The sequence below is a fragment of the Acanthisitta chloris genome, unplaced genomic scaffold (genome assembly GCF_000695815.1).
Source record: "Acanthisitta chloris isolate BGI_N310 unplaced genomic scaffold, ASM69581v1 scaffold31039, whole genome shotgun sequence".
Lineage (NCBI taxonomy): Eukaryota > Metazoa > Chordata > Aves > Passeriformes > Acanthisittidae > Acanthisitta > Acanthisitta chloris.
In genome coordinates, this window is record NW_008693574.1 from 1 (window position 1) to 19,789 (window position 19,789).

Below are 19,789 nucleotides of genomic sequence, written 5' to 3' on the forward strand. Positions count from 1 at the left end.
CCGCCAACCAGCCAACCAGAATCTCTTGAAGATTGCTGTGGGATGGCAGATTGGTTGACATGTGACTAGTGAAAGGGAGGTATGAGTATTTCCCCAGTGTTAGTTCTAGACATCTCTTGTGCAATGTTGGGAAATTAAGATGATGAATCCTGTGTCATGCGATTCTGTCTTTAATACAATTTAAAAAAATAAATTAAATCCTTTTCCTTTAAATACGTGAAGGTTGTTCAGAGCAGAAGACTGGACACTCCCTCTTCTGGTGTGCTGACTGAAGCTCCAGTTAGGAAATGGGGGATTGTTTTTCAATGAAATGCTGTGCAAGTCCTTCTTTTTGTTTTGTTTTTAACTTGAAACGCTTGAGTGTATTGACATGCTTCTGATTTCAAGAGCTGTGCAATAATCTTTGTTTGTTCCTGTTTTCCTAAATGAAAAGCCTTAATACAAATACTCCCAAGTAGGTTGCATTTCATAATATGTATTCAGTCACTTAAAACAAGCACTCAACCGAACTAATAATAGTATTCCAACAACTGAATTCCAGTATAGAGCTTGAGTCAGAATATTCCTTATAATAAGAGCAATTGCAAAGCTAGTAATGAATTTCTTGTTAGATTTGGATGCTTTTAAATAGGGACCTCCAATTACAAGGCATTGTATAATTTTTAAAATGAGTAGTAACTGACAAAACATTCCTGTAAGTTCTTGATGTCTACCCATGGACTAAAATCTCTCCTGTATATAGTATGTAGTCTGGGAGGAAGTTTAAGTGTCCGATTTGTGCTTACTTGTCAGATACCTGGTATGGCCTCATCATCAACACCTAAGTATAATTCCAACTCCTTGGAGAGTTCCTCAAGTAAAAGGGTGAGTATAACTTCTTTCATGTTTTTCTTTTTTTACATTAACATTCCCAGAGATCACTGTCTTCCATATTTGGTTAGAGAAATAAGTATTTAAATGACTTCTTGAATGTATATACTTACTGCTAAAATTCTAATGGAGTTAACTGAGTTGATGTAATTATCTTTTGGAGTGGATTGGTGAAGTATTCTCTGTCACAGCTTATGAGAGCCTCCTTAAAATGAGTTATAATATACTTACTCTCATCCTTGAATTCTACCTCAAAATATTCTGTGGCGTTCTTGAAAATTTTTGACACTTTTTTTGCCATAGAAAGATTCTGTGTTGCAATTGCTAAGTTATACCTTATGTTTGGCTGGCTCAGTTTTAAAATGTTCATCTGTAGTGAAAAATACATTAAAACAATCTAAATGTCATCCCCCTCTGCTTTTTGATGCTGTGCAGCTGAAGAAAATGTAACCTGGGTGCAAGAAAACAGAAACTACTGAACGTGGGAAAGTCACAAATGAGTAGATTGTGTGTGATAGTTGTGAGTACATTGCTTAAGTAATTTCAGTTGATTCCTTCTTCCAGGCTCTTCATACTTGGAAAATTAAATGCACAAAACGTTCAGAGAACTTAGAGTATAGAAATTTAATTCCAGTTTAATGCAAATATAATTGACTATTCTTTTAGAAGGAGAAAGACTAAAACATGTTTATGTTTCAGATCTGTTCACTTATAAGTGTTTAATAGTTGCGCTTTAACCTGTTTTGGTTCAGTCTGTCAATTCCTGCATAGCAAAACCTTTCCCATGCAGCAACTACCTTTAAGGTTTTTTTAAATCTGGAACTTGAAGAAATTGTAAATAAAATATGATGTGCTGATGTACTCCTCTTCTTTAGACTCTGAAAGATGGAACTAACTGGGAACAAAATGAAGAAATCCCTCGTCTGCCAGGAGAGACCAGAGTTACAGGTATGAAGCTGTATAGCTGCCTGGGGCAGTGGTGTTCAGTAGCAACTACCTTTAAGGTTTTTTTAAATCTGGAACTTGAAGAAATTGTAAATAAAATATGATGTGCTGATGTACTCCTCTTCTTTAGACTCTGAAAGATGGAACTAACTGGGAACAAAATGAAGAAATCCCTCGTCTGCCAGGAGAGACCAGAGTTACAGGTATGAAGCTGTATAGCTGCCTGGGGCAGTGGTGTTCAGTAGTCTGGCACACACATGTATCTTACTGGATTGTTCTGTGATTTGGACTGGTTTGGACTGGGGACAAAGTCATGTGAAATGTCATGTATTTTTCAAAGTCATTCTGATAGGGACTTTTTATCACTTATCACAAATAACTTTTTAAGTCTTTAAAGTCTTGTTTTCCTCACATGGCAGATCCTCTGATAGAAAGAAATTGCAAGTCAAGTTGTGTCATAATTGTATCTACAGACTAAGTAGCACAAATCTAATGATGAGAGCTCCTCCAAGCGTTCAAAGGCAAAAGAATTCTACCTGCCACCCACTGTGTTATGATACCTTGTACAGTACTGTGCAGCCTGAGCCCAAAGTGACTTCCCTAAGCACTGTCTTATGTTTCCTTGACACAACAGGGCACAGACATAACTGCTCAGCACTTGTTGGTCTTTACATATCATAATGTTGTGGCATAAGGGAGGTGAATGTATTGTGTACGGTTTTCTTACTTGATGGAGGCTCTTCCTGAAATGGAAGGTTTTGTTGAGATCTGTCTTTTATTTGTGGAGCTTCTCCTCCCCCCTGCCTGAGGATTTCTTAGGTGGATTTCTAAACAAGATATTGGCCAAGGCGAAAGCAAAATGGTGATTCAGAGGAAGTAGTTATGTTTTTAATGAGGAAGGCATGAAGGAGAGGGTGTGCAACTAAGATGAGTGTATGATATCATTATGAAAATTGTATGTGCTTTGGGGCACCACACTGGAAGGAGGGTGCTTATTGTGGAAGGCAGATAAATAGATTGGGCTAAAGAAATGAGAGGACAGGACCAAACAAGATGGAAGTCATTAATGTCATGGTTGGACTCAATGATCTTAGAGGTCTTTTCCATCTTTAAAGATTCTATAATTCTGATTGCTTCCTTTTCTTTTGGGTGGTGTGTGTTAGTACTTGCTTTGTTACTGTCTTTGCTGAAACACTGCTGAAGGCCCTGCTGTGTTTGATTGCCTCAAATTCAAATGCAGTGTTTCTGTTTAGCATGATGTGTTCCCTAAACACTGTACAACTTGAACTACCTAATTCAATGCAGAACTGGTTATAGAAAGATGTAATAGTATCAAAAATATATTTGTTCTGGGATGATGAATAGAGTAGTACAGTAATCACAGTACTCACTGTTCTATGTCCTGCCCTCTCCTGTGTAGTGCTGGAAAAGAGAATACAAGTGTAACTAGGGGAGGCTTCTGAAATCTGTGCACTTAATTTGGACAAGTTCAGTATATGAGTCTTTCACATTTTCTTAATAGTTTGACTGAATAAAACTCAGATTTATTACTTTTCAAATTCATTCATCTCTGGCTCTTATGAGTACAGCTCACTTTTTATTTTACTGCTGCTTAACTGATGTCTTCAGTTCTCATTTTGCCTTTTCACAATCTTTATGAAATGCTGCATTTCTTACAGACAAGGATGTTATTTATATGTGTCCATTTAATGGCCCTGTTAAAGGAAGAGTGTACATCACAAACTACAGGCTGTACCTAAGAAGTGTGGAAAATGTGAGTAATATGCCACAATTACTTCCATGGGATGAGTTGGCTTTTAACTCCCTTCCCTTAACCCCCCCTGCCCTTGATCTATTTTGTGGCCAGTTCATTTGTTTTAGCTTTGGCACACATATGCTTCTGGAATTGCATGGGAGGCTTTTTGCTTGAAATGGTGTGTAAAGCTTGTAATAACCATATCTTAATAGTGTAATGGCTAAATAGTAATTGCCTTTGTGCCACTGAGAAATCTGTATAAAATGGAATTTCTTTAAAGTTAAATGCGTTGTAAAAGTGTGACTTTTGCCTGGTAAAATTACACTTGAATCATACTGAATTGATACCTTTATCTTTAAGCTTTTTTTGATAGCTATTCCCTTTACACTTACTCTGTGATAGATCAAGGGCAGCAACTAATGATGTGCAATAGTTCTTAAAATGGCTGTCAGTAAACCAGGACTTTGATTGTCCTTTCTGCTGGAAAAGAAAAATACACTTTGATCAATAGAACCTCGTGTGGGTGGGTGGAGTGGTAGTGTGTTCGATAAGCAGCAACATAGAAAAGAATAAAATGTGCTTGTGATCTGTTTCTTAATATGTTTGGGGTATTTTAAAACATAAGGTTTTGGGACTGTTGAACTAAGTTCTTTCTGGTTGGAGTTAACTCTACTTGTAATCTCTTTTTCCATTTAGTTCTGCTTTATGGTGTGTATCAATAAGGCAGTATGACCAAGCAGAGGCAATCAGTAGTGTGTGGCAGAAGGCATCTCTTAGGGTGTTGCCACTTTTGTTCCCTGCATACTGTATTAGACATGAAGTATTTTTGTTGCATGTTAAATTGGATGATGTTCTAGGCTGTAGAGTGACTGTACAGACTTCTTAACATGTTGCTAGGGGAGACACAAAAGGCACAAAAATGCCTTTGCTTCCTGTATATATTTCGTGTCTGCTTTCTGTTCTGGAATGCATAAGAACATTTTGCTTGAGTCTTCAGATTAATCTTTTCTTACTCAAACTTTCCTTGCAGGATCCAGTTGTAGTCTTGAACGTTCCACTGGGAGTAATTTCAAGAATTGAAAAAATGGGAGGAGCTTCAAGCAGAGGAGAGAACTCTTATGGACTAGATATAACCTGTAAAGTAAGACGTTGCAGTAATTCAATAGGAAGTAAAATCTAGAGGTTTCTTTTCTCATTTAGCTTTCCTATTCATAGGAAGGAAAAAGCACTTGTTCCTTACAGCTGAATTTAAAAAGAGCTTTTTGGAACTGGACAGGGAAATACCTTTTGTATAAAGGGCTGTTTGACTGTCCTCTCTGCATGCAGGGAGAGAGGATTGATCTTCTTTCTGAATCACCAGGTGACAAGAGATTTTGCACATTAGTCTTATTTTAGGGCATTATTCCTGCATTGCTTCATTTATGTTATTTTCTCTAGAAGGATTTTTTTTGTAATTCTAATGTCTTTGAAGAACACCTCAAACTGGGGCTTTGTAAACTGTAAAGCCAGTGGAAAGCTTATGTAACAGCTATCTCTGTTTCCTTAGTCTCACAAAAAATTATGTCACCATGATAAAATAATGTCATAGAGGAGTTCCCAGTGGATAGTTCAGGGTACTTTAATTAACTCGTACCGAGTATGTATGCACATTTGATTCTTAGCTTCTTTTTGATACTAGCGATGAGGAAATAGCTAGGGAAAATATATTCTACACAGATTATTGGCAAATGTTCATTTTAAAACCAGAGTAATTCCCATCTTGCAAGCATTCATCAACTCACGAGACTGTTTAGTCAATCAGACACAGCCTTTTCCGATGGCTTCATGCTGGACGTTTGCATCACACAGTGTGGTACTGCTTTATTTGTACAATTCTTATGCTCTATTCAGGTTTATGGGATAAGAAATAAAGGTGAACAGTCACAAGGGTTTGAGATGTGTGCCAACCACAATCTAAATCATGTTTAGTGTATAATACAACATTTGTACATCAGAGAAGTCTTACTGCTTTGGTTCACTGAAAAGATAATGGCTTTCTTTTAGGATATGAGAAATTTACGGTTTGCCTTAAAACAAGAAGGGCACAGTAGAAGAGATATATTTGAAGTCCTCACAAAATATGCTTTTCCCCAGTCACATAACTTGGTAAGTTACATCATTGATACTCTTGAGTTGTCTGAATGCAAAGTTCTTGCCAATTAACTGTTTTACCTACTAATGACTACATCATGGCTGCTTCAAAAGAGTAAACATAGAATCTGCATCTGTCTGCATAAACTATAGAGAAATAATGCTTTTATTTTGTATATTTACAACACTTTTGTCTATGTGTTTTGTAAAATTGGGTGTGCTGTACTTCAGGTAAACTGCTGAGCTCCTTACAGATTTCATTGCACAGAAACTGCAAATTAGCCTCCCTAATTAGGAAATACAGTAGTACATGTCCTACTTGATTTCTTGAAAATGTTAAACTGTCAGGCAGTCTCCAAGGCAGTGATAAATATGAATCACGAAGAGCTTCACTTCAGGAGAAGAAAACATGGCAAGACACTTGTTTTATTGATGAATGATGAACTAATGATAAAGTAATGAAAAATACAACAGGCAGCTAATACAGTTCTGAATTTACACATTTATTTCAGGTTAAAGCATCTTATGGAAGGAATCAAGTGACAATGATGCAAACTAGCCATTATCTTTCATTTCGTTGATGAAATCTGTATACTGTGCTTGGTGTGAATCATTTGACATCTCTTTAATAAATACTGTATTCTGTCCTTTGTAATATTCAGTGTGCACTTCATTGAGGTGCTTTTATTGAGGACAGTTGTATAAGAGCTCTGTTCACAAAATACTGGAGGGTTCTGCTCTGAATTTTTAAGAACTTTGTTCAGGGAATTGCTGAGTGTACAAGGCTGCAGTAAGAGTCTTATTTCCTTCTCTGAAGATACATGTCAGTCAGTGAGCCAGACTAAACATCTAATTCTTTAAAACTTTATTGCAGAAATGTTGCATTCTGTATGCAAACTGTGCAATGAAAGCATAAGGGAAAATAAATGCTTTTGCTTAGAATATTTTGTAGAGTTGAGGAATAGGCCCTTAGAAACGAAACAGGTTTCTGCATTTGGGTAGGTGTGAGGAGTTATGGTCTCAAAGAAAACAGTTGTTGAAAAAGTGAATATATCTCTACTGCTGCTTCTTATGCATCTTACAATGGAGAATGTTTAAAAGCATCACAGGATATATGGACTTTGAAAGTATGATGGAAAAGAGGAAGCTATGTGTAGAAATAGCAAGTTATAGAGAAGTTCAGGTCAAAAGTGGCTTCTGGACATTATCAGGTTGTGGCTTCTGTTGCAAGTGGGACCATAGATGAGGTTATCCAGGGCACAGTCAAACCTATTCTTGAATATTTCCTCTGAGGTAAATTCCATCATGTCTCTGGGCAATGTCATCCAGCATTCTCATGGTGAAAAATTATATTTTTTCCTTACATTGAGGATTTGTTGATCTGCATGTAGTGAATGTGGACAAATCAAGTTGTTACTGACTTAGGAGAGTCTCTTGTGGGATTTTTTATTTTTTTAATGGTGTCCAGTGTAACTGCAGGGCCTGAATATTGTGGTGATGGGATGTGGGCTTGTATTAGATTTTGTCATCCAGAAAGACCCAGTGATCCTTTCTGGTCATGGCAGTGAGTAATGTGTGGAGTAGTACACTTCCTGCTTTATTTGATGGACCCGTTGAACCTAGTAAAGCTCATGATCACATGGCCTGCATGAACATACCTTGCCAGGAAAAATTACACTCAATCACAAAAGTCTTGGTCAAGGCAGCAGTAATTTTGTCTTCGGATGCAGTAAAGCACAAAAGCTGGCAAGCTAGTGACAGTATGGAGAATGGCTGTATTTTGTCTCTTAGCTGTGTCAGAAGCAGGCTATAACCATTAGAAATTACGATTACTTTGGAGTAAAATAAAGTGAACCTGTGTTACATCTGAAGTTGCACCTGTCCTTATTTTCTAATGTCACAGTGTGGATGAGCCCTTAACTTTAACATGAGCTAAGCAAGTGTGTGATATTTTTGTGTGCTTTCACTGTATTTCAGCAAGCAGTTTAAATTGATCCTGCCAAAGGTGGGTGTTTCTGCCTGATTTTTCATTCCTGCCTTGTTTTTTCCTGGGCAAGTTTGAGGCTGAGTGATGAGCCAGATAGGGAACTGAAAGGAACTAAAGTTAAAAAAGGAGATAAAAATAAAACCTTTACCCTCAGTTATTTCCTGTCTCGTTAGTGCAGTGTGAGAATGGGGTCAGGGCATCTATGGGTGGATATATGTGAAGAGGGATGATGGAACTGCTCCTTTCAGTGGCTGGTTTAGAACAGGGTTTCACTGTCTGAATGTGGCACTGTGTCTGGGCTGTGCCTGCTTTCTCCTTTAAGTGTACTCTAACACTGTGGCCATGTAGACAGCTCAATCAGGGAGATGTTCTATAAAGAACGTGCTGTGGCTCCACATGACAGCTGGGTGAGAATGGTAGCTCTCTGCTACTCAGATGCTAAGCTCTTGCTTTTTTCTGGTCTCCTTCTCTCTACCTTCCAGCTATGTGGTTGGTACCAAACTGATATTTGTGTAATCACAAAGTAAGCCAATGTAACCCATTTATCCAGGACAAAATATTCTGTGTTTTGGTTAGTCTTGTGTCACTTTAATTTATTTGAGGAGGCCTGGTTTGAAATCAGTCTGCATCAGAACCAGTGCAAGAGAAGATGTGAGTGGAACAGGGAGCAGGCTGAGGAGAAGAGAGGGATGTCTTTTTTCAGCAGTGTTGAAGTGCTAGTTTTGCTCAGACCACCTTGTGGAACTTCATTCTTGATCTTTAGCTGGTTCATCAGCTTAAAAGAAGGCAGCATCAGGACAATAAAAGTCTGAAGTTTTACTGTCCTGATTCTTATCTGTTCTTTTATATTTTATGTCAGATTTTTATCTTATTGATTTTCAGCTTTAGTGGAACCATATTGTTAGAGCTGATCCTAGACGGAAACTTGTAGAGCTGCCTTGCTTCTGTTTTCTTCATGCTGTACCATTCTCAGACAAATGGATTATTTCTGCTTGGTGTGTACCTGTTGTTTTCAAGATTTGTCTCCATCACCATCCCAACAGCAGTGTTTGAGAGCCTGTAATAAATCATGTCTGTTCACGGCTGGTCCTCAGTGCCTCAGCATTGTCCTTTGTTCTTACTTCCAGAAGCTAATTCCTGTTTGTCTCCAGTTTGAGCATAGGTTGGGTTCACATCTCCTTGAATCAGTAACGTAAAGTAAAATCTGATAAGTCATGTGACTGACAGCCTAGTTGGTAGGGAACAGCTGCTGTTCCTAACCCTCTGCTGCATTTTCAAACTTCTGCTAATTGAAAGAAAATCGTTGTTGAAAGTGTTTTTTAAAAAGTTTGAAAAAATAAAGCCAAAATAGCCAAACCCCCAAAATGAAACATTGTCGAACACCACAAAAGATATATTTGGCCTCCGTAGTGTAGTTTCTGCATAGGAGCTGCTTTACTTCCTGATCTTATCTCGAAACTACACATCATAATTTTTATAGGATTATTCACCACAAATACCTGCATGATAGGTGTTTATTTCTGACCATGATAGCTCTGTGGGAATGCCAGTTTTGATGAGACACTGGTAGTCATGCTGTCTGACTTCGACCTCTCCCACTCCTGATGTTGCTAGTTGTCCTGGTAATTTAAAATGTCCAAGAGTCAGATCATGCCATTATTTCTGATGGGTCTACTAAAGATGACTTTAGGTGGCAGCAAGGCCTGGTGTAGGTGCCTGTCTGGTATAGCACTGGATTTGGCAAAGAACCTCTTGACTTGAGGCCTCACCTTCAGTGACATGTCAGACTGGGTGCAGCAGTGGTGTGGGGTTAGTGTGTTCACAGATGATCAGAAGTTATGTAAGCACTACAACATCTGATCTTAGTTTTTAGATGAATAGGTAAGATGTGGCTGGCTGAGTTGTAGTAGCAGCATATTAAAGGCAAGGGTAATGATAATCTTCATTTTCAAACACGCTGAGAAACTGACAGCCTTTTCTACTGAGTTAAAGCTGAGTGATTTATAATATATGAAAAGCACAAACCAATAAGTTAAGAATAGAAAAAACCAATTTATTTTCCTCACGTGTAGCACTTGTTCTAGTTTTGCTGCTCTTTTGTGATGCATAAAGGTTGGTCAAGTAGTTCATAAATTCTATATACGTTATTTATTCATGTACAAGTATAACATGTATTTATGTGCTATGATTCCACAAAGAATAAATGTCACTACTGCATTTATACTGGTATCTGTATATTTATTTATGTATTATATTTACAGGGGTAAGTAGACTGCTTGCCCAGCTATTGTCAGACTGCAGCTCTTTCTTCTTTATCTCGCAGAACTACGTTGTGTTGTGAGCAGCCAGTGTGTCTCATATTATTTTTGTGTACAGATTGGTAAGGATAAATTGAATGTTGAAGACAAGCACTTGGTCTGTAGGAGGACTGAAAAAGATACTGCGTGTGTTGAAATTGTGGGTTAGCACCTGCAAGGAAGCAGACAATTATTTGCACAGTGAAGCATAAAAAGTCGCTTACCAAAAATATTACAAGATCTGAAAGCTTTTTTTAAAGTGAAGTGGTAGCCTTCTGCTTCAAGTGAAGCAGTAGTTAACTGTTTTTAGACTGTGGATATGTAATGAAATCCCTGCATCCATTCTGTGCAGAGCCTTTAATTTGCTTTTGCAAAAATCTTAACTGATGTACGATTGAGTGTTGCTTGGTTTAACCAACCACAGGTTTTGAAAAGTCACAAGCCTTGTACCCTGTAAGTGTTCTGAGTGCTGATACCCAACACTTTTTTTCGAATCTTACCTCTTTAAAGCTTTCCTTGATTTCTTCGTTTCCCATGACAGCTGGAAAGAATTTGAAACTGATTCTTAATTAGTTGATAGACCATTAGGAATTGATGGCCTTCCATCAGATATGTAGCATTAATCTCCATCAAACTTAAAACAGATATGACCAGTACATTAGAAGTGAATGCAAACTTTGAATCTAAGATGTGAGATAAAACAAAAAATCAGTATAACTTTAAGGTAAAGCAGTGTTTTATTCAAATGCCTTTCAGCTAGCCAGAGTCAGTGCTGAGAGGAGGGAGGGCAGCTCAGGCTTGCTGCCTGATACTCTGATTTGTTAAGCAGCTAGTTTGCCTGAAACTTGTACTGTTGCTTGTCCTTGATCAGCATCCAACCAAAGTAATGTAGAGTTGGCTCAGGTACACCTGTACAAACCACAGTTCTGCTTTCTAATTATATGCTCATGATTTAGAAAAACCTCTTCATGATCTCCAAAAACCACACTTACTTTATTGCAGAATTGTTCTGACCCTGAATTGCTTGTCTGTAGGTTTGATGGGGGGTTTTTTTGTTTGCTTTTTTAATTTCCAGTAATTTTTGTCAAATTTGGACACACCTGATGAAGCTGCAGTTGATTTGATTCCTGGGAAAATAAACTGGATGCAGTAGGAGCTGCGGAGAACAATTTTTTATTGGAGGGGCAGGATTAACAATGAGAGCAGGGAATGGAATTTTGTGTGTGGAGGGAAGAAAGAAATGAGTTTAGGGTGAAGGCTCAGAGTATTGTTTGGGGAGAAGGAGGGGTTTAGCAGGGATGTACCATAAATGTGGAGGGAAGAAAAGACGTGTGAAGAAGGCATAGAACTGGCAAACTTTTTATTATTCTGCTATTTGCAATGCTTGCCTATGTGAATAATGATGCAGTGAGAGAGACTGGCAGGGCTGTTCTGCTTGGTGGGGCCACACAATTCCCATAGCTAGTTGTGTAGTTTGCTTCTCCGACCTTCCCCTGCCCTCTGCGCTCTGAAGGATATAAATACATACCCAGCTGGTCTCTACTAAATGCCTGTGGGCAGTGAAGTGACCTCCCTGCTTTCATCCCTACGTGTGCATGAGGCTCTAACGTGAAGGAACCTGTATCCACAAAAAGCTAAGCTATGTAATTTTACTAAGATAGCATTTTTCAGATCTTATATCAAATGATAAGATAACCTATTTGTATTATATTGTAAATGACATAATTTCTTCTTCCCATAATTTCTTTCTGTCCCATTTGCCTGTGGTGCTGTAGAATTGCATTCAGATTATGGCACTGTGAGGTGAAAACTTGGTATCAAAATGGTTATAAGCATGGATTGCTTGCTACACTGAAGTTAAATTGCAGTTTGAAATTAAATAGAACTATATGAATGGAGTCTAAATGTATGCAGAGTATTAAATGCACATTGTCCTACTCAGAGTTGTGAGAAACAAGCCTCAGGTAGGGTGGGGATGTTGCTGTATTTCAGACTAGCAGTTAGCCTGGACTAAAGCTGAGGCCATCTCCACAGAGTATTTCAAGACATGAAATACCACCTCCTAAGTGAAAGGCTGTTGGGGTGGTGGGAGTGGGATTCAGATCTTTAGTCTCTTGAACAGCAAGTAAGGCTTTCAGTAGTAACCAGATTAATTGTGCAGTCTCTACACAGTGGTGCACATCCAATTGTGTGCGTATAAATTTTTGTTATCATTTAGTCAACATTTGCAGAAGAAAAATAATTTTTAATCTTCAGGATTTTAAAGTCTGTTCATTTTTTAAATACTCTGCCTTATTGGAGTATACTTCAGGAGTTTTCTCTGAACTGCTCACATAAAAAAATCTAAGTCCAAATTTCACTCCATACACATTCGCATTCAGTTCTGTGAGTTGGAAGACTTCAGATTTTTGCTGGTTGATCCATTTGTTGAGCAATATAGGAAGAATGTGCACTACCTGGAATGTCAACAGAACTGCTGAAGCTTAATTGTCCAAGCTTTTGTAGCAGATGTGGTAAAGCTGCTGTAGCCAAGCATTTTCAGTGAATCATGCTGTACGTAGTAGGACATTGTTCTTTCGGAAAGGATGATCTGTCCCCTCCTCATGCATTGTAAATTTAGCCCTGGTTTTTAAAAGGTGAAAACAAAATACACTTTTCCATCTGATGCCTTGTGGATTATTTTGTGGGTAACACAAGCAGCATAGCTGCTATTTGTTTTTAGTTTGCAGCAGCACCTTCTTTGTTCTTGTTGGTAAAATCTTCTGTGTAACAGCTATCACAGTGCACTGTAATAAACTATTGTTTTACTTCTTGGGGCTTAAGTTGAGAAATTTTTTAGTTCTCGTGAGGAAAATTGCAGTAAGTAGGATCTTAAATTTTTCCTGCCTTTGAAACACGTTTTAAGTGATCTGTTAGGATTCCAGTGTTTCTGTTTCCTAATGTTATAAGATTCTCCTTTGTCTCTGGTTCCTTGGTGAATTCTTAGCATAGCTGCTCTTTGGGGTATAGCAAATTCCTTTGGGAGGAGGGGGTGATTCTTGTATGTAGCTGTTTATTAATAGTTCAGCAAATCAGTTGCATCTACTGCTTCAGATAGTGATATTCCTGTTTTGCTGTATTCCTACTTTGCAATTAAAACCAACAAGCAACATTTTTCAGTTTTTCCACTTCTGATACTTGCATCTACTTCTAATGAAATGGTCTTTTTTTCTCTTTATCTCTCCCTTCATCCCACGCTATAGCAGTTCACGTAGTCAAAAGAATTTGTAATGTTTATTTGCACTGAAGGCCTACCCCTCTAAAAATTGTGAAGACATTCAGAAGACACAGCACTGTTTACTTCTGCAAGCTTGCCAGTGAGTGCACTTGCTCTAAAAGACTAATTTAAAATTCCAGTTTCTAAAACTGAGATTAAGTATCTTGTGTGAGCTGTAACATCCTTTTAAAATACTTGTTTATTTGAAATACATGAGGAAAAACCTCCTTTTGGAAGGATTTAGTTTTGCATTTTGATTAAAGCTGTTTCAACCAGTGTAACCTATTGGGCTGAACAGAATTGCCTGGAGCTGTTATGGACTGCCTTCATAAGACCCCAAGAGCTTCCAGCTGGGGCTGTGGTGTCCATGTGAGGCATTGCCTTACCTCTGTAGGTGTAATTGTGGCACCTTAGACCACACTCTTTTTTCTTGCTTGCCGAGTTTTATTCGTTTCTACTTAGTTCTGCTCTGTGCCTGTGAAAATGGCGCAGATTTGGGATGCAAAGGTTTTAGCATTCAATTTCTTCTTTAATGTTTTTGAGTAGCTAGGGATTGGTTCAGCATTTTTGTTACAGATGAGCTGTGATGGGCTCTAAGGTGCTTTCTGCTCCGTCTGCTTAAGTTAGCTTAAGACAACACATTCTCTTCTGTGTTTTCTTTTTTTCTTTTTTTTTTTTTTTTTTAAGTAACTCAGTTTCATGATCCTTTGGCATCCGAAGAATTTGTAGGCCACCAAAATCAATTTTCTCAGTGAAGAAGATGCTTAAAATAAACATTACTTTTACTTTTGTCATAAACTATAGAAACAAACCAAGGAAAAAAGGGGTTAATTGGGTAATACAGCCCACTTGGAATTGGTTGAAAGGAGAAGGAAGCTAAAAGGTATGAGGAACTTGGTGGAATCCTCGGTGGGGATGCTGTGTTGTATAAACCGAGTTGTGAAAGTGAGCAACAAAGCAAGAGAAAAGCAGATAATGTAACCAGCTAATAATTGCATTTTCAATGGCAACTTTTTAATTTTCATGGAGTTTTACAGTAAATGAGATTTGTGTTAGTAAGGATCAGTTGGGGACTGGATGCAGAAGAGTATCTGCTTCCTAATGGCAATGAGTAGCATTTAAAGCCTTTTTATACTTTGGATTTAGTATCTAATATTGTGTGTAGTAATTGCAGCTGTACCTATTGGAGAAAATTTGGGGAGAAGATGGTAGTTTATTTGGTGATAATGTGAAATGGAGGAAGTAAACTATTCTAAAGCATTTCAACCTCCTGACGGTAAAATAAAAAATCCAACAGTTTAAGCTTTATAACTTCTATTATTTTTGTCACCTCTTAACTATTGTCATGTTTTCATTATTTCATTAGCAGATCTGCATTTTTTTCTTACTTTTCTATTTGCTTTACAGTTTTCCCATAGCAGATTTAAATGGAGAGGGTGAGGCTGGCATGGAGCAGTCAGTTCTACAGCGTGGTGGGCATTAGGGTGTAACTGATGATGAGCCCTCATTTTTGCCACTTTCAGTCAGTTTGGTGTAACAAGCTTCTTTTACATCTTACAGCTTTTTTTTGCCTTTGTAAATGAAGAAAAGTTTTCTGTAAATGGATGGATGGTGTACAACCCGATGTCTGAATACAGGAGACAAGTGAGTTATTGAAGTTGCTGTTGCCTGGTGCTTTCATATGTGACAACTTGCAGAGAGGAATTACTGCTTGTACATTTCTCTTATCAGTTCTTTTTCGGTGGTAGGGAGCTGAGAATGGGAGAAGATGGAAATACAGCTTGAAAGAAAAGAGAAGAAATAAAGCACTGGAACCTTTAGTAAAGTTAGAATGTCACAGGAGGGTAGTCTTTGCTCTTTGAAGGAAGGTATTGATGCCTCTTACAATGTGCCACTGCTAAGTGAGCAGGGGGTGGGGAGAATGTGCCAAATATGTAACTACAGTGTCCTAAACATAGATTTCATTTGGTCTACTTCTTCCTGAACTAAAGGGGGGAGAAAAAGCAGCTTGTTTTAGAAACAGCATTGCTTTACAGAAATTATGGATGAGTATCACTATTCTACTTTGCTCTTCGGGTGATTTTGGAAAAATGTCAATGAAAGAAGAGGATATATTTAATTTTAAAATGTCTTTTAGATAATTAATTTTTTTTGCTTTAAATATATTATTAAAAATATTAAATAGCAAACAATAAGGACTTCCTTTTTCCTCCATAGTTTTTTGGTTCATGATTTAGAAGCCTAAGTCCCAAAAAAGGTAAAGCACAAACACCCACACAAACCCCACTGTGAGTGTGTGAAGGGCTTATCAGTATCTCTCAGTTTCCTGGCTGCTGTTTGTGAAATGCCTTAGTTGGGCAAACTGCTACTAGAAATTGCTCTTTCTCAACAAAAAAGCTACCCAGAATCTTACTTTTAACCTGAATGTAGTATCAGGCTACAGGGAAGAAAGGTTATGGTGAGACTTCCTCCCCCAGCTGCTCAGGACCACAGTATCTTTTCAGCAGGGAAGGTGGAAAGGCAAAGTTTTAAGGAAGGATATAAGGTAATTTTCTTTCCTCAGTCTCACAGTTAAAGAAATGCATCTCCTAGTTTCAATCACTGTTTTGAAACTTATTTGTGTACATAAGGGTATGAGTTGGCTGTGCAGCTGTTCAAGGCTGTGAATCCATCAGCAGTGAGCTGGTTAGTGTGGTCTTGTAATCTTTATTTTTTTCTTCCATTGTTTTTAAACAGTACTTTAGTTAGGTTAAATTGGTAGGTTGTTGCCACCATGTGGCCATAATGTCATGTAAAATTCAGGAGCAGAATTGTTATTTGTACAGCCAAAAATGCATTGAAAAACTTTGCCTTGTGTTTTAGGGGCTTCCTAATGAACGGTGGCGAGTAACTTTCATCAACGAACATTACGGGCTGTGTGACACATATCCATCACTCTTAGTTGTGCCATATAATGCAACAGATGATGATCTCAAGAAAGTTGCTGCCTTTAGATCCCGAAATAGAATCCCGGTGAGTATTACATGTTGGAACTTACATGGCTGGTTTTAGGTAGGCATCCAAACAACTTTTTGCTGAACACAACACAGAGGATACTTTTTTTGGAAATGATTACAGCAAAGTAGTTTTGATTGGCTGGTGGTTTTCACTGCTTGAAACTGCTGTCTTGGCCAAGCCACATTTTTGGTTTTGCCCCACAACAATCACCCATTCCAGCTTCGTTGGTTTTAACTTGACTTTGCTAGTAACAATGGCATCAGTGCTGTTTCCCTTTTCTTAATGAAGGATGAGCCTTAGCCTGCGAGCTGAACTGGTTGGGTGACTATAGCTGGATGCCCATAAAAAGTGATAGCAAATGCTATCCTGTAAGCAAGCCCCATGGCATTTAAACATAGTTCCAATGGTCAGTCCTAAAATAAGACTTCATGCATAGTCTCTGTAGTGAATTCTTAGGTTTTTTAGTCTGTGGAATTTAAGATAAACTTATTTGGCTTCTTGAGTATATTTCTGTAACAAAAATTCTTTGAGGTAAGAGAATTGTTATATATTAGCTCTTTACAGCACTACGGAAAATACTAATTTTTATCCCAATACTTGTTTTAATGAATATTTAGATTTGGCAGACTCAGAAAAGGTGCTAGATTCTTAGCCAGTATTGGAAATCTGCCTTGAGTCTCAGTTCGTTTCAAATAGATGCAGAGCTCGATATGAGAAATATTTATTACATACAGTATTTACTGACCAGCTAGGCCTAGAATTCTAAATTTACTATCTACACACATGTGTGTAATGTCTGGTGTGTGCATATAGTTCTTACAACCCAGCTATATCATCCCTGTCATCTCAAAATTCATGGTGGGGCTTTTGGTATGCATGTACAAGGAGAGTCTTTTCCTTGGGAATGGTAATTTTATTAAAATAGTAATTTTAAATAATAATTTTATTCTTGTCAGGAAATAAGCAGTCATAGTCACACACACACACACACACTGGCAGGTCTCGTGCTCTACACTTCAGGGTATGTTGCAGGAGGGAACTCTGATGTTCTTTCACTCTGTAACCCACAACTTTCAAACTGGGCAAGAATATTGTTTCTTAATATTTTTCGACAATGAATTCAGATTTTTTTGCCTGCTTCTTGCGTTTCTTGCTTATCTTTAATCTCTGGCACTGCATCCGTTCCCTGGGCAGCTCACTATCTCTCTTTTGTGGCATGTCCCCTCTGGCTTAGAACAACCACAAAGGCAGCATGTTCTTTGCTCCAGTGCCTTCTCTTTGTAAAGAGGGCTGAGGAGCAAAATGTACTTTAAAGAGAAGAGAAAACATTCAAAATACTGCAGAAAGGTCCAACTTCCCTTCCTCAGCGAAATAAAAGGGAAAAGTTGTTCTTGTAGAATTGGAGCATCTTAGTCAACGTGTCTACAATAACTTCATTCTCCTGAATTGTTTCTTGGTTTCAGCAGATATTGCTGCATTTGTTTCTAGTTTGCTCAGAATTATTTGTGTAACCTAAGACTTGTAGGAAAATACTAAAATACACTGGATTGTGTAGGTAAGTGTGATTTCTGTAAGCGTCAAATAGGTAAGAGAACGAACTCTTTTAAAGATTATTATTAAATTTTATGTGACTAAAAGTAAAAGCAGCTGAGATGTCTAGGGATTATATTTTGAAGAAATAAAGTTAAAAGTGTTAATTTTCATATTATCTGTTTTAAAGAATGTAGCTTTATATTTGAAGTTACTTTTTTTTTTAAATAAAACGCGTTTCTTCCGATGTGTGTTTGACACGTGACTAGGTTCTCTCGTGGATTCATCCCGAGACTCAAGCTGTCATCATGCGCTGCAGTCAGCCCCTCGTTGGAATGAGTGGCAAACGGAATAAAGATGATGAAAGATACCTCGATATCATCAGGGAGGCCAACGGGCAGATCTCCAAACTGACCATCTATGACGCGAGGCCTAGCGTCAACGCAGTCGCAAACAAGGTGAGCAGATGCTTTTAGTAGTCTTATTTGTGAAGGACTGGGGAGGAGGCTTAGTTTGAACTTTTCTGTGAGGTTTTGGGGAACAGTCGTAATCTTAATATAGTTAAATTTGCATCATCAAGTACATATTTGCATAATGAAATACTGAGGCTCGAGGCTATCACAGGACATAAGTGCCTAAAGTAGGTCCCTAAGCAGGGTTTCAGGCCCATATGTGGATTTTCAGACATGCTTTACCATGTCTGTTATCAGTCAAGCACAGATCTTAGCATGGAACTGACATCAGGTGTGACTGCACTCTGCACTGTGAGGTAGATGTAGGCTGGGCTGTAGGCCATGCCACCTCTTGGAATGACATGCCACCTCTGTGCAAGACACAGCTCTGCTTCCAGTCCTCTGGGAATTCTGTCCTGGAAAGGCTGTGTGCCTAAAACCAAGCCCTCTGGCAGGCATACTATGGTTCTTCCTAACCATAACAACAACCACTTCAGACCTATCCAGGCATCCAGCAGATAAGGAGAAAATGATGAATAAGTTAATTTGGGGGTTTGCAGTCTGAACAACAGAATGGGTGTGGTCTTGGATACCTCAGTACCTGTTCTTCCCCAGGGGCTTATAGTTTATAAGTGCAGAAACAGTGTTTCCATCAGACAAACTGACTGTTGCTTTGCTATGTGATCAAAGCCTAAATGGGATCAGAACCATACAGCAGCCCAGACTGGAAGAGACCTTGAAACGTATCTGCTCTAACCTTTGAAGAAGAAAAGGTGTCTCTGTAGCTTGGTTTCTCCTCTGCTCCCCCTCAGCTCTGGTGAGGACTAGATCGTTCAGGCATGCTGAGATAATGCCAGTCACACTGTGATATGTATTTGACATACAGCACAGCAGACATAGATGTGCTCTATGTTTATATGAAAAAAAGGTGTTAGGGAGTGGCACTGAAGGAAACAAGTTTAACTCTTTTGTCATATGGGAATATACCATGCCCAGCATAGTCCCTTACCCACTGAACTTCAAACACAGATGAAGTGAACATACTCTTCAGTAGTTACCAGGAAGGTGTGTGTCTGCACAGCAAAGAGCATGAGAAACTTGAGCTCAGGAGGGTTTGAGATCTAAGTGAAATGGTAAGTGCACTTGTCTGGGAGAGAAGAAATTGTAGCTTATGAATAGTTTTGTGGAACAAAACAGACACTAATTTAATGAAATGAGTCCTCTTCAATGTTTGTGCTGTACGGAATATGAAATGGTAAAACTTGTTTCTCTCAGGGAGGTTTATATATAATAAATATTAAGTTGCTTCAGAATTCAAGAGGGGCAATAATATTAGTAGTTTTCTCTGTGCAGATGAGATATGTGTATGAATCACATTGTGTGATTCTCTATTCGTACATGTACCACTTTCTTCTCTATAATAGAGAATATTATTTGTTAAGCATTATTATTGGTTTTGTGTGTATAGCACAATTGGGGTTTTTCATAGACTCTATCCCAGAGGCTGTTTGGCTAGGTTTTAACCTGATGGTTTGTATTTTGAGATGCTGACTCAATTGCTTGCATTTT

The 19,789-nt window shown here is 38.2% G+C and overlaps 1 protein-coding gene across 1 annotated transcript in view; it reads left to right on the forward strand.

Moving 5' to 3' along the window:
* Positions 1-799: 799 nt before the first annotated feature.
* The window catches only part of MTM1 (myotubularin 1), a 28,175-nt gene continuing 9,185 nt past the window's right edge, over positions 800-19,789 (forward strand). Inside the window, exons 1-8 of the mRNA XM_009083119.1 lie at positions 800-864; positions 1,746-1,818; positions 3,495-3,589; positions 4,602-4,712; positions 5,615-5,716; positions 14,802-14,885; positions 16,104-16,253; positions 18,038-18,226. Of these exons, the coding sequence (XP_009081367.1) occupies positions 802-864; positions 1,746-1,818; positions 3,495-3,589; positions 4,602-4,712; positions 5,615-5,716; positions 14,802-14,885; positions 16,104-16,253; positions 18,038-18,226 (867 nt within the window). The 5' untranslated portion in view covers positions 800-801. The remainder of the gene's footprint in view (positions 865-1,745; positions 1,819-3,494; positions 3,590-4,601; positions 4,713-5,614; positions 5,717-14,801; positions 14,886-16,103; positions 16,254-18,037; positions 18,227-19,789) is intronic.